Source organism: Histoplasma capsulatum, genomic scaffold, assembly GCF_000149585.1.
Source record: "Histoplasma capsulatum NAm1 scaffold_12 genomic scaffold, whole genome shotgun sequence".
NCBI classification, from domain to species: domain Eukaryota; kingdom Fungi; phylum Ascomycota; class Eurotiomycetes; order Onygenales; family Ajellomycetaceae; genus Histoplasma; species Histoplasma mississippiense.
The window spans coordinates 64399-78038 of record NW_001813971.1 but is presented as its reverse complement, the minus strand read 5'-3'; the positions used below and the strand labels follow the sequence as shown (position 1 = coordinate 78038).

The window sequence follows — 13640 nt, the reverse complement described above, 5'->3', positions numbered from 1 at the left end:
CAATAATCTTACTCATATATTTTATGTTATTTGCTGTATGATTGCAAATTAATTTGTTTTAATTTGTTTTTCTTTTATATATTTATGTCGTATACTTAATCTGCAGTTGTTTTTGTTTTTATTCTTGTCTTTGTTCTTCTTCTTCTTTTTTCTTTTCATTCAGAGGGCAAGGCAAAATATATATCAACAAGCAATCAATATGAATTAGCAGAGAATGAATAACTGTATTTAATACAAACGCCAGCTTATCTGGCCGTCCTAATGCATGGCATCACCTTATTACTCTCACTCATCACTATCACTATTTTTATTTCTATAGATTTTCTTCAACGACCCCAGAGTATATCCATGGTTCCATTCATAATCTGAAGGACCCTCCCAATCTGGCTCCAACGTCGCACGGACGTCCTCTAACCCATCATCGGAAGAAACATCCGTATCAACATGATATGGACGAGGCGTATCAAATAACTTTGCTTCAATATGAGCCTGCTCTTTCTTCCACATCCTGTCCCGTGCCTCTGGTGCCATGATTTTGAAGTCACCCAGCTCATATCGGCCTCTAGGTTTGATGTAAAATGGAAGGGCAATCTCGTCATTTCTCCACAAGTTGTTGAGTGCCTGCTTCCCAACCTGGCGAATAGAATCGATGACTTTTTCACAGTTCTCAAAAATCGAAGGGTAACCCGTCATTCGTTCCCACATCTTTTGAAAGCGGTGAGAGCGGTCCTCCATCATGAGCATAGAGCCGAGGCTTAGCATCGCCTCCCCCCACCGTTCATTGATACTCTTTGTCTCTGTCAATGGTCGGGGGAAGGGTTGATCAAGCTGGGCTCGAGCCACTGTAGTAGGAGTTAGAAATACTTCATATATCAACAGTACAGAAACATACCCTCGTATTCGTTGATACACTTTTCCAGTTGTTGAATATATCCTGCTTGAGCCTCCAATGCCTCAGCAAGCAGGGTGTTTGTTGCGGTTGCCTCGTAGTATCGGTGCAAGAGCTCCCTCTTGACGCCACAGGCTTTGCAGTCCAGACCACACCCGTGTTCTATGTCATGATTTAGCAAGCCAGACATAGGAATAAGTGTAAATAAAAGTACCTTCTGCCATATTCTTTCGCATGCCAGTGAACAACTGAGCATGAAACCATTCCTGGTCTGTCTGGTAATCATCACGGAACCTGGATGGCCTGGGTGGGGACTCCATGGCAGCAGGAGCGCGTGGGAGACGGGGTGATACTCTGATTTGATGGAAGTTGCACAGACGAAGGAGAGAGAGGAGATGAAGAAGAAGAAGAAGAAGAAGAAGAAGAAGAAGAAGAAGAAGATAAACCCCTCCTCCAGAGACCGGAAAATAATTACCCCTCTTTTACATAACACATCACAAAGATTATGCAGGTGAAAGAAAGGCATCATCAGTTCAGATGCAAATGGGAATATGAGTTGCATTGTCAACGGGCATAAAATGGATATATCTACTTCTGGGCAGGCATGCACCAATGAGGACAAAGAGGGAAAACCAAACTTTAAAAGGAGCAAATAAGATTTGGTGTACCAATGAAACTTACACAATGGATGCAGGATGCGGAAACTAACCGGGAGCATAAAGTTTAAATTGTCATTTGCTATACCCATAAAAAAAAAGAAAATAAAAACACCACAATCATATGACAACATACTCATTCGCTCGGGGCCAGTTTTTGGCGGCCGCCACTTTTAAAAATAGGGGGGGCTAGAAACATGCGAATGCCCTTTGTCTGCCAAGCCTTTGTTGATGGCAGCCGCCAAAAACTCGTTCCAGGAACAGTTGATCCTTTGTGCCATTTTGAACAAACAGTGGAACCCACTGAATGATCATTTACCGCGCCTAATAAAGCTTATTTTTGATGGACCCACTTAGTCCGCAGATTGCCGCCAATGGATCCACTATCAAACTCAACCCTTTATTTCCTTTATTTCTTTTGCTTTCAACAACAACACCCATGACATCTTAACACCCTTTATTCCATCCACCTTTGACACTTTCTTTCCAACACACCAGGCCCTCCATTCACTGAAATCCTCGCTTCATCTAGCCAATCACAGGCCTCGCTCAAATCTCGCTTACCACTAGCGTGGGACCCCTTGGGTATAAAAGGTTCAACTTCGGCCCCTTGCCTCCATCTTCTTTACAACCTTCCTTTTCCTCTGCCACCTCCATTCTCAAGCTTCAGACCGTTCCCTTCCTTCGCCTATCAACATTCTATAAGTCACACCTCGATTTCAAAGTTGGCGGTCGCCAAAAAGCGCCGCCAACTTCTCACTTTTCCATTATCAAATCTGCCACGTTGAGACGCCCATACCACACCCCAACATCAACAGTAAGTATTATTCTATACTCTAGTGTGTGGTCCGACGCGCCCCCGTCCGATCTTCTCCGTCCCTGATTGGCCGCCCGTGCGTGCTCCCGCTCCCGCCTCCGCGTGCCCGCAGTGGCCCGGTCGCGGTCGAGCTCCCTCTTCCCTTCCCTTCCGCGGCAGCCAGCCACCCCATTACTTCAAACTTTGCATGTAGGCCGTAGTGGATATGAAATACAACATATCCAAATTAAAAGCGATAATTCCGTCGGGAAGGGGTTACATTGTGGTGTCAAAGTCAATGAGTTGAGGTGCGATGTTTGATGGGGTAAGCCACCAACCCAACCAGACCCAACTATATATATATATTTTCACCCAGGCAACGGAGCGGTGCAAAGCGGTGCAGGATCAACAAAGTAAATAAAAATAGCAAAACATATAAGAAAACTGAAAGGCTTCATTCTGGAGTGATTTTAAACACAGAAAAACAAACATTCACACCAGATCAGATCTGTCAAGTTTCACACAAAGACACTGAATGAAGGAAATATATATATATTCAATGCACAAGACAGACCCAGCATCGACATGGAACATCAATTATTTATCCACTGTGAATCATACCTCATTATCATATGCCGCCGGTGCAAGCACGCTGTGTGGCCAACAGAGATTGAACAGCATCTGAAAGGCAAGGCCCATCAGCTAAAGCATGCGGTGGTTCAGCAGATAAAGGAGAACATTGAACAGTGGGACAATGTGGCTCGAGATACTACACAGTTAACACTGCCCACATACTACACAGTTAACACTGCCCACAATACTGAATGAACCAATCCCGGAACTACCCATTCAAGATGGCTACAGGTGCCAGCGGGATCCCCAGTGCCAGTATGTGGCAGGGAACATGAACACCATGCGCAAGCACTGGCAGAACAAGCACAGCTGGTCGCCATATCCCAGAGGGAGCCGACCAGCGACACTCCATCAGCCCAGACCCCATGGATGAGCAGATGACTGAGGAAGAAGAAGAGGAGGAGGAAAAGGGACAGAGAGATACCCAGTCAGAAGAAGAAGATAAGTTCAAATTAACCAAGATCCAGATGGCATGTTTGGATTTTTGCATTGAGCTGCTGAACCAGCGGGTTCAGGTGGAGGATTATGAGTGCGCGCTGGTAGACACGTTGGCGGTGCTGGGACGGGGGGAGTATGGATGGCGCGACGCCGAGAGCTACCCACCAATGTTGTCACGGATCATCAAGGTGGCACGGTTCATGGTGGTGCACAAGGCGCTGCGACTGGACGCCAATGCATCCGACATGCTGGCCAGGAACCAAGCAAGCCAGATGGTGGGAGAGTGGGCCGTGGTGAGCCCCATGGAGGAGGCGGATTACACGTTCACAGGCAACCAGAATGAAGGGTATGAAAGTGACAGCGGCAGGACCAGTGCCAGTTCCAACCCCCCATCATCACCGCCCACATCGTCCCCACGCAGCGATGATCCCCCGGCCATGATATCCATCGGCGGGTCAACTTCAAACAACAGAAAGCAGCGATCGTTTCAGGAATGGCTTGAGCTGTTCATGGAGGCATTCATGGTCCGCGGCACACACAGTCCCATGCAGTGGATGCTGGACCTGCGCACGTATGGATTGAGGGTGCACTACAGCAACACCACACCCGGCCACGTCGGCTGGATGGGAGGGGATGAGCTGCTGTACAAGGACATGCACTTCACCATGGGCGACTTCCGGGGCTTCACACACGGGCTGGTGGGAGCGACGAGGCGGATCCTGCGGGAGGAGTTGTTGTTTGAGAATGAGCTGAATGGACAGCAGCCACCAGCCATCCCATGGTCCACGATGCGGGATGACCCCACCCAGGGAGGGACGGGGTGGAATTTTTTAAAGGACAGCCGCACGCGGTGGCCGGTGGATGGGGCACAGTGGTTGATGCAGCAGATGCGCATATAGCCCGGGATGTAGCGGTGGTTCATCTAGCGAGAGCACAGCGACCGGCCCCGTTTGGCAGTCAAGGCGATCAACGCATACCTGCGCTGGGTGGTGAGATTCCGGGAGAAGCTGAGCGTGGCGGTGCATGTCACGGCGGGCCAACCGGCACGGGCGCCCGAGCTGCTCAGCGTCCGACCCATCAACACCGAGAACGGGGGCCACCGCAACATATTCATAGAGGATGGGATGGTGGTGTTCGTCACGCGGTACCACAAGGGGTTTCATGCATCCAACGACATCAAGGTGATCCACCGGTATCTGCCAAGGGAGGTCGGGGAACTGGTGGTGTGGTATTTATGGCTGGTGCTCCCATTCGCCCAGCGGCTGCAGGAGTATCGACGACGGATCCGAGAGGAAGAGGGAAATCCAGAAGAGGAGAACGCCAACCAACGGGGGACATACATGTGGGGAGGAGACCCCGACGGGCGGGCCTGGACGTCCGAGCGTTTCCGGGAGGTGTTGAAACGGGAGACCCGCATCGGGCTACATGGTCAGGGGTTGAACCTGGCAGCATACCGGAACATCGCCATCGCGATCAGCAGGCAGTTCATGCGCCCATCCAGCGCGTTCAAAAACAACAGCCAGCAGGAAGAGGAGGAGCAGGTGGCCGGCAGCAATGGAGATGAAGATGAACCCATGGACCCCGAGGAATGGCTGGGACGGATCACAGACATGCAAGCGGCCCACACATCACACGTGGCCGGCATGGTGTACGCACGAGGGATCACGGAGCAGGCCGGGACCACACACCGGCGCCGTGAGATGTTCCGGTTGAGCAGCACAGACTGGCACCGGTTTTTAGGGTTTGAGTCGGCAACGACCGAGAAGACGACGAGGGATGCGGTGCTGGGAAAACGCAAGCGGGCACCATGGGAGACAGAGGCCGAGGAGGGGCGTATGGAGCGTCGATTTCAGCTGCAGCAGACCGACATGGAGGCCGAGCTGCAGCGGATGATGGGTGACAAGGCACTGAAGTTTCGAGGGGTGCAGGCGGCAGCGATACGGGCCATCCAGGACGGTGAAAGTCCCGTGGTGGCCATCATGCCAACCGGAGGGGGGAAGAGCATGATGTTCATGTTGCCCGCGTGGGTTGCACCCGGGGGAACAACGGTGGTGGTGGTTCCACTGGTGGCGCTGCGAGGGGACATGCAGCGGAGGTGCGAGGAGCTGGGGATATCATGTGTGGAGTGGGAGAGCCGAAGACCGCCCGATGAAGCATCGATGGTGCTGGTGACACCCGAGTCCGCATTGAGCGAGGACTTCATCACATTTTTGAACCGACAGCGGCTGAACCACCGACTGGACCGGATCGTCATCGATGAATGCCACACGGTGCTCAACGACCAGGTCAACTTCCGGCCCCAGATGCAACAGCTCGGCAAGCTGATGGCGGCCAAGACACAGATGGTGCTGCTGACGGCCACACTGCCACCCGGTGAGGAGGAGAAGCTGTGGTCCCGCATGCACTGCACCCGAGCGGACATATCATTGTTCCGGGCTCGGACATGCCGTCCAAATGTGGCATACCGAGTGTGGCAACCCATCATTGAAGGGTCAGAGTACGGTGGGCTCAACCGATGGTTTCAAGCACCCAGCGTGGTCAGGTTCATCCAGGACCGCATGAGACGGACGGGAGAAGGCAAGGGGGTGGTGTACTGCCAGACGGTGAATCAGGTCACGACGATGGCAAGCGCATTGGGGTGCGAGGCATATCACCACCACCAGATCGACAAGGCCGGCATACTGGAGCGTTTCCGACAAGGTCAATACCAGGTCATCGTGGCGACAAGTGCACTGGGCATGGGCATCGACATCCCCAACATCCGCAGCATCATCCACGTCGGACGGCCGCGATCATTGCTGGATTATGGACAGGAGAGCGGGCGTGCAGGGCGTGATGGACAGTCCAGTGAAGCCATCATCATTGAGCCCGAGGGTATCAGTGCAGCAATGATATGGTCAAGAAAGGATGCACCATCACTGCTGGACCAGAAGCTGGTTGAGCGGTACATGCAGGCAGGGGGTGAGGGGGGTGATGAACCGATGGCTCGATGTCGACGGGTGGTGCTGGACCGGTACCTGGACGGGGAAGTGGAGGGTTACATGAGACGGCACTGCGGTGATCGACACACAGGGGAGTCCCAGTGTGACGGGTGCGATGCCGAGTGGGAGGCCAGGGAGGCCGTGTTCACCCCCAGCCCAGGTGGCACGCCCACGCCCACACCCAGTCCAGGCTACAGTTCAAGAGCAACAGCCAAGGATGACTCCAGCGAGGATGAAACCAGCCAGGAGTCAGAGATGGAGAGCCAGCAGGGTGAAACCCACATCAGATTCAACGGCACATGCAGTCCCAGAATGGCCAGAAGTGTGAGCAAGAGCACAGACGACAACATAAATGAAAGCATCACCAAGAATGAAGCTTCAACTTCAGGCGGGAGCAGCCCGGGTCAATGGAACAAGCAAGAGTCAAGTGAAATCAGTGAAGACACCAGGGGCATCCCATCAACAACCAGACAGACATTCCACAAGCAGGATGTCCGTCGAGGCCGGTTCATCATCACACACCAGCAGCGAGGGCAGAGGGCATTGATGGATGAGGAGGTTTTAGTGGAAGAGGCGCAGAGGTGGAAGGATCAGTGTTTGATATGTGCAAGTGGCAAGCGGGAGTTTGACCATGAGCTGTACCAGTGTCCCCACGAGGAGAGCCAGGAGGCAAAGAGATGGATGATGACAGTGCGGAGCAAGATCAAATACACACGGTATTCCGGGTGCTTCCGATGCGGGATGCCGCAGTCCATATGCAACAGCTGGAAGACACAGAGACAGTGTCCGTACAGGGGATTTTTGATCCCGACGGTGGCAATGATGGTGTATGGGTGTCATGCAGGGCAGATGAAGCAGGCGTGGAGACAGCGGCTGAGAGAGTTCAATGTGGATGCAGATGATCAGGAGGCGGTGATTGAATTTTTGGGACAGAAGGTTGAGGGGCAGGGCATCGAGCACAACCAGCTGGTGGAGATGTTTTGTTGGCTGCGAGGGATATATCAGGAGGCAGAGAGGGGGAAGATGGAGTCAGAGGGTACAGAGGTCAAGTGATATCATGGGTGAGGGGCACATCACGGGTGAGAGGCACCACAGGAGGATGAAAGACGTATATATATATAAAGGCAGGTGAAGCAAGAGACAGAGGGTAAAGGGATATAACATCGAGAGAAAGTAGATCAGGTTCAAAGGATCAGTTTCAAACAGTATCATCCCATATGATAATGGGTCAGGGTCAGGGTTACAAAGAGTGAGGGTAGAGGCTGGGGGGGAGGATGAGGTGGTCAGAGTCAGGGTTAGGGTTGACAAAGAGTGAGGCTAGAGACAGGGGTGGGCAGTGAGGTCAGGATAGGCGGTTAAATTAGACGCAAACCCGTTAACCCATTGAAAGTCAAACCCGTTGGACCCAAACCCGTTGGACGTCGAACCCGTTGGACGAGGAAGTCGAACACGCTGGACCCAACCCGTTGGACGTCAAACCCGTCCCAGGAGCGCATTAACCCAAACCCGTTGGATGAACCCATCAACCCGTTGGACGTCGAACACGTTGGATGAGGAAGTCGAACACGCTGGACCCAAACCCGTTGGACGTCGAACCCGTTGGATGAGGAAGTCGAACACGCTGGACCCAACCCGTTGGACGTCAAACCCGTTGGGAGTTGAACACGCTGGACCAAACCCGTTGGACGTCAAACCCGTTGGACGTCGAACCCGTTGGACGTCGAACCCGTCCCAGGAGCGCATTAACCCGTTGGAAGTCGAACACGCTGGACCCAACCCGTTGGACGTCGAACCGGTTGGATGAGGAAGTCGAACACGCTGGACCAAACCCGTTGGACGTCAAACCCGTCCCAGGAGCGCATTAACCCGTTGGGAGTTGAACACGCTGGACCCAACCCGTTGGACGTCAAACCCGTCCCAGGAGCGCATTAACCCCGTGGGACCCCGACCCCGTTGGATGAACCCATCAACCCGTTGGACGTCGAAACCGGTTGGATGAGGAAGTCGAACACGCTGGACCCAACCCGTTGGACGTCAAACCCGTCCCAGGAGCGCATTAACCCGTTGGGAGTGGAACACGCTGGACCCAAACCCGTTGGATGTCGAACCCGTCCAAGGAGCGCATTAACCCATTGGACCCGAACCCGTTGGATGAACCCATCAACCCGTTGGACGTCGAACCGGTTGGATGAGGAAGTCGAACACGCTGGACCCAAACCCGTTGGACGTCAAACCCGTTGGACGTCAAACACGCTGGACCCAAACCCGTTGGACGTCGAACCCGTCCAAGGAGCGCATTAACCCATTGGACCCGAACCCGTTGGATGTCGAACCCGTCCAAGGAGCGCATTAACCCATTGGACCCGAACCCGTTGGATGAACCCATCAACCCGTTGGACGTCAAACCCGTTGGATGAGGAAGTCGAACACGCTGGACCCAAACCCGTTGGATGTCGAACCCGTCCAAGGAGCGCATTAACCCATTGGACCCGAACCCGTTGGATGAACCCATCAACCCGTTGGACGTCGAACCGGTTGGATGAGGAAGTCGAACACGCTGGACCCAAACCCGTTGGACGTCAAACCCGTTGGACGTCAAACACGCTGGACCCAAACCCGTTGGACGTCGAACCCGTCCAAGGAGCGCATTAACCCATTGGACCCGAACCCGTTGGATGAACCCATCAACCCGTTGGACGTCGAACACGCTATCCAACAGGTGGGGGTGGAATGGACGTCCATTCCATTCAGGGTTAGAAAACCGACCAATCAGAGCAGGGCAGATTGGACGTACATTCCATTTGGTTTCAGACGTTGAACGTCCAATCAACCACGGAGTCAATTGACTTCAAACTTTGCATGTAGGCCGTAGTGGATATGAAATACAACATATCCAAATCAAAAGCGATAATTCCGCCGGGAAGGGGTTACATTGTGGTGTCAAAGTCAATGAGTTGAGGTGCGATGTTTGATGGGGTAAGCCATCAACCCAACCAGACCCAACTAAATATCTATATTTTCACCCAGGCAACGGAGCGGTTAGGGTTACTAGATCAACAAAGTAAATAAAAATAGCAAAATATATAAAAAAACTGAAAGGCTTTATTCTGGAGTGATTTTAAACAGAGAAAAACAAACATTAGTCGAACACGCTGGACCCAAACCCGTTGGACGTCAAACCCGTCCAAGGAGCCCATTCACCCATTGGACCCGAACCCGTTGGATGAACCCATCAACCTGTTGGAAGTCGAGCACGCTGGACGATTATATCAGAAGGTAGAGGGGGGGGTTCAAAAATATTGGAGTTTTAAAGAGCATTATCCCATACAATAATGGGCCAGGGTTAGGGTTACAAAGAGTGAGGGTAGAGGCTGGGGGGGAGGATGAGGTGGTCAGAGTCAGCGTTAGAGTGAGGGGTGTTCAGGGGTCGAACCGGTTGAACGAACCCGTCAACCCGTTGGACCCAAACCAGTGGGATGAAACCATTTAAAAGTCAAACCCGCTGGACATGCCCGTTGAAGGTTATAGGGTTAGGGTTAAACTATCCAAGTTCTACATAGTGCGTGGTCCGACGCGCCCCCGTCCGATTTTCTCCGTCCCTGATTGGCCGCCCGTGCGTGCTCCCGCTCCCGCCTCCGCGTGCCCGCAGTGGGGCCCGGTCACAGTCGAGCTCCCTCTTCCCTTCTCATATCTCATCTCTTCTTATCTTGTCAGTTTTTATTGGCCTTATTGGCCTGGCCTGCTCGCACATCCACGCGTCTCCACATTAATGCATTTATATATTGACGCATTCGTGCATGATTGCTGGCTGCTCACTCTCTCTCTCTCTCTCTTTTTTTTTTTCTTTCTCTCTCTTATGTTTTGCTCTTTCTTCTGATCTCTGACTGACCTCTTTTAAATATACTCTTTCAAATATTGACAGACAGCCAACTTTGATGAGAGATTTACTGTGAGAATGGATCTCTTTATTTATAATAGGTCCCACCGCCTGTGGATCTGCCGCCCATGTGGATTTGCTGTTGCTGTTGCAAATGTCCTCACCCACCTGGCTAAGCGGCACCGCAACCATCCCTCGGCCGCGACGGCAGGTCTCCGGGAGGCCGCAGTGGCTGCGATGATGCAGGACCAGCTGGAGCCGGTGTTTGACCGCACTCAGGAACCCTGTTGCCCACCGCCTCCCGAGAGTGCTCCAGTCCGAGCCGGTGGTGTACTACCTCTGGCTGATTCTACCTTTCGCGCGGGCGGTCCAGCGGCTTGCATATGGAGACAGTGATAGCCAAGGGGGGCTGCGGTCACCATTTCTCTGGCCGCGGGGGCATGGACCGTGGGACAGCAGCCGGCTGCGGGTGGTGCTTCAGCGCGAGGCAAAGACACACCTCCAGACCAAGCTCAATGTAATCACTTGGCGGCATGCCGCCATTGCCATCTCGCGTATGCACCTGTCCTGTGGAGGGTTCAAGCGGGAATATGAGGCAGATGATGCGGCAGTAGACCAGCAGGCAGGCCATGGATCCTGGGCTGCAGGTACAGTATATGCGCGGGGGCTGCAGGAGGCACCAGGCCACATTGAGGCACGGCGTGTGCGGTACCAGGCTGTCAGCCGGGAGTGGCATGAATTCCTGGGGTTTAACCCAGGCCCAGGGGTGCGAAAGCGGGCACGGAACATGGAAAAGAGCGTTAGCAGAAAAGCTCAAAAACAGCAGCCATCATATGTAACAGTAGAAATAGATGACAACATAGAGCTATAAATGATAAAAGATATATATTTTTCTCATGCAATTCATTATGACCAGATTTCCAACTTCAGCAGCTAGCTGTCATCTTTATAAATTTCAATACAAATCAGCCTTTCACCTCCGTTATAAAATGTATAATATTATATTTTTATAGACAACTCATCACAACCAGACCTTAAACTTCAGGAGCCAGTTATATTATATATACAGAGTATGATATTTAATTTCAAGACATAATTTCATCAGAAAATCATATTATTACAACATTAAAGTAGATAAGTTGTTTTGCAGAGTTATCAATATTAAATATATATATTTCCCCCCAGGGCAACTACCATCACCAAAACGGTCACAGATCAGCAAAATAACAATCAGACAGAAATTAACATCATACATTTAAGTATTGATCTGCAATTGCTTAGAAGCATTACAAAACTTAAATTTAGAGCAAATTAACATTGTCGAGTGAAGTGTGTTTATACTTCATTTTCAGAGAATATATATATATATATATATATATCAACTCAAGAATACACTGACTTCATTAACATGGAACATCAATTTTTCATTCAGTGTGAATCATACCCCATCATCATATGCCGTCAATGCAAGTATGCAGTATGGCCAACAGAAATTGAACGGCATTTGAAGGGTTCAACTCATCAGTTAAAGTATACAGCCACACAGAGTATCAAGCAGATAATTCAACGGTGGGATCATATCGCGCATGATCTCGGCCGGTTGATATTGTCCACGGAATTGAACAAACCAATACATGAGCTGCTCATCCACAATGGCTACATGTGTTGGCGGCAATCTGAATGTCAGTATGTTGGAGGAACTATACGGAGCATGTACAAGCACTGACAGACCCAACACAGCTGGACTCCATGTCCCAGTCAGGGTTGGATGTCATCACAAAACCATATGCAGGTACAGAATGAGATCAACAAAGTAAATAAAAATAGCAAAATATATAAAAAAACTGAAAGGGTTCATTCTGGAGTGATTTTAAACACAGAAAAACAAAGATTAGTCGAACACGCTGGACCCAAGCCGTTGGACGTCAAACCCGTTGGACGTCAAACCCGTTGGACGTCAAACCCGTTGGACGTCGAAGCCGTTGGATGAGCGCATCAACCCGTTGGAAGTCGAACACGCTGGACCCAAACCCGTTGGATGTCGAACCCGTCCAAGGAGCGCATTAACCCATTGGACCCGAACCCGTTGGATGAACCCATCAACCCGTTGGATGAACCCATCAACCCGTTGGACCCAACCCGTTGGACGTCAAACCCGTCCCAGGAGCGCATTAACCCGTTGGGAGTTGAACACGCTGGACCCAAACCCGTTGGACGTCGAACCCGTTGGATGAGGAAGTCGAACACGCTGGACACAAACCCGTTGAACGTCAAACCCGTTGGACGTCAAACCCGTCCCAGGAGCGCATTAACCCGTTGGGAGTTGAACACGCTGGACCCAAACCCGTTGGACGTCAAACCCGTCCAAGGAGCCCATTTACCCATTGGACCCGAACCCGTTGGATGAACCCATCAACCCGTTGGAAGTCGAACACGCTGGACCCAACCCGTTGGACGTCAAACCCGTCCCAGGAGCGCATTAACCCGTTGGACGTCGAACCCGTCCCAGGAGCGCATTAACCCGTTGGACGTCGAACCCGTCCCAGGAGCGCATTAACCCGTTGGGAGTTGAACACGCTGGACCCAACCCGTGGGACGTCAAACCCGTTGGACGTCAAACCCGTCCCAGAAGCGCATTAACCCGTTGGGAGTTGAACACGCTGGACCCAAACCCGTTGGATGTCGAACCCGTCCAAGGAGCGCATTAACCCATTGGACCCGAACTCGTTGGATGAACCCATCAACCCGTTGGACGTCGAACCCGTTGGATGAGGAAGTCGAACACGCTGGACCCAACCCGTTGGACGTCAAACCCGTCCCAGGAGCGCATTAACCCGTTGGACGTCGAATCCGTTAGATGAACCCATCAACCCGTTGGAAGTCGAACACGGTGGACGATTATATCAGAAGGTAGAGGGGCGGGAAGATCGAGTCAGGGGCATAGAGGTCAAATGACATCACAGGTGAGAGGCAGATGTTGACGAGCACCACATAGAGATAAAAGATATATGCATATATAAAGATCGATGAAGCGCATTAACCCGTTGGGAGTTGAAGACGCTGGACCCAAACCCGTTGGACGTCAAACCCGTCCAAGGAGCCCATTTACCCATTGGACCCGAACCCGTTGGATGAACCCATCAACCCGTTGGACGTCGAACCCGTTGGACCCAACCCGTTGGACGTCAAACCCGTTGGACGTCAAACCCGTCCCAGGAGCGCATTAACCCGTTGGACGTCAAACCCGTCCCAGGAGCGCATTAACCCGTTGGAAGTCGAACACGCTGGACCCAACCCGTTGGACGTCAAACCCGTCCAAGGAGCGCATTAGCCCATTGGACCCGAACCCTATCCAACAGGTGGGGGTGGA

The 13640-nt window shown here is 51.9% G+C and overlaps 6 protein-coding genes across 6 annotated transcripts; 3 read left to right on the top strand and 3 right to left on the bottom strand.

Moving 5' to 3' along the window:
* Nucleotides 1-285: 285 nt before the first annotated feature.
* Nucleotides 286-1209, bottom strand: HCAG_08597 (predicted protein; the record flags this gene model as incomplete). The annotated part of the gene is made up of 3 exons (XM_001536226.1): nucleotides 286-842; nucleotides 893-1051; nucleotides 1104-1209. The coding sequence occupies 3 exons, from the start codon at nucleotides 1207-1209 to the stop codon at nucleotides 286-288; spliced, it is 822 nt and encodes a 273-aa protein (XP_001536276.1).
* Nucleotides 1210-2381: 1172 nt separating this feature from the next.
* Nucleotides 2382-2534, bottom strand: HCAG_08596 (predicted protein; the record flags this gene model as incomplete). The annotated part of the gene is made up of 1 exon (XM_001536225.1): nucleotides 2382-2534. The coding sequence occupies one exon, from the start codon at nucleotides 2532-2534 to the stop codon at nucleotides 2382-2384; it is 153 nt and encodes a 50-aa protein (XP_001536275.1).
* A 661-nt stretch (nucleotides 2535-3195) lies between these two features.
* HCAG_08595 (conserved hypothetical protein) lies at nucleotides 3196-7446 on the top strand (the record flags this gene model as incomplete). Its single annotated transcript, XM_001536224.1, has 4 exons — nucleotides 3196-3229; nucleotides 3284-3758; nucleotides 3954-4269; nucleotides 4375-7446. The coding sequence occupies 4 exons, from the start codon at nucleotides 3196-3198 to the stop codon at nucleotides 7444-7446; spliced, it is 3897 nt and encodes a 1298-aa protein (XP_001536274.1).
* Nucleotides 7447-7906: 460 nt separating this feature from the next.
* HCAG_08594 (predicted protein) lies at nucleotides 7907-8197 on the top strand (the record flags this gene model as incomplete). The annotated part of the gene is made up of 1 exon (XM_001536223.1): nucleotides 7907-8197. The coding sequence occupies one exon, from the start codon at nucleotides 7907-7909 to the stop codon at nucleotides 8195-8197; it is 291 nt and encodes a 96-aa protein (XP_001536273.1).
* A 252-nt stretch (nucleotides 8198-8449) lies between these two features.
* Nucleotides 8450-8905, bottom strand: HCAG_08593 (predicted protein; the record flags this gene model as incomplete). Its single annotated transcript, XM_001536222.1, has 1 exon — nucleotides 8450-8905. The coding sequence occupies one exon, from the start codon at nucleotides 8903-8905 to the stop codon at nucleotides 8450-8452; it is 456 nt and encodes a 151-aa protein (XP_001536272.1).
* A 1443-nt stretch (nucleotides 8906-10348) lies between these two features.
* HCAG_08592 (predicted protein) lies at nucleotides 10349-11141 on the top strand (the record flags this gene model as incomplete). Its single annotated transcript, XM_001536221.1, has 2 exons — nucleotides 10349-10600; nucleotides 10644-11141. The coding sequence occupies 2 exons, from the start codon at nucleotides 10349-10351 to the stop codon at nucleotides 11139-11141; spliced, it is 750 nt and encodes a 249-aa protein (XP_001536271.1).
* Nucleotides 11142-13640: the final 2499 nt, after the last annotated feature.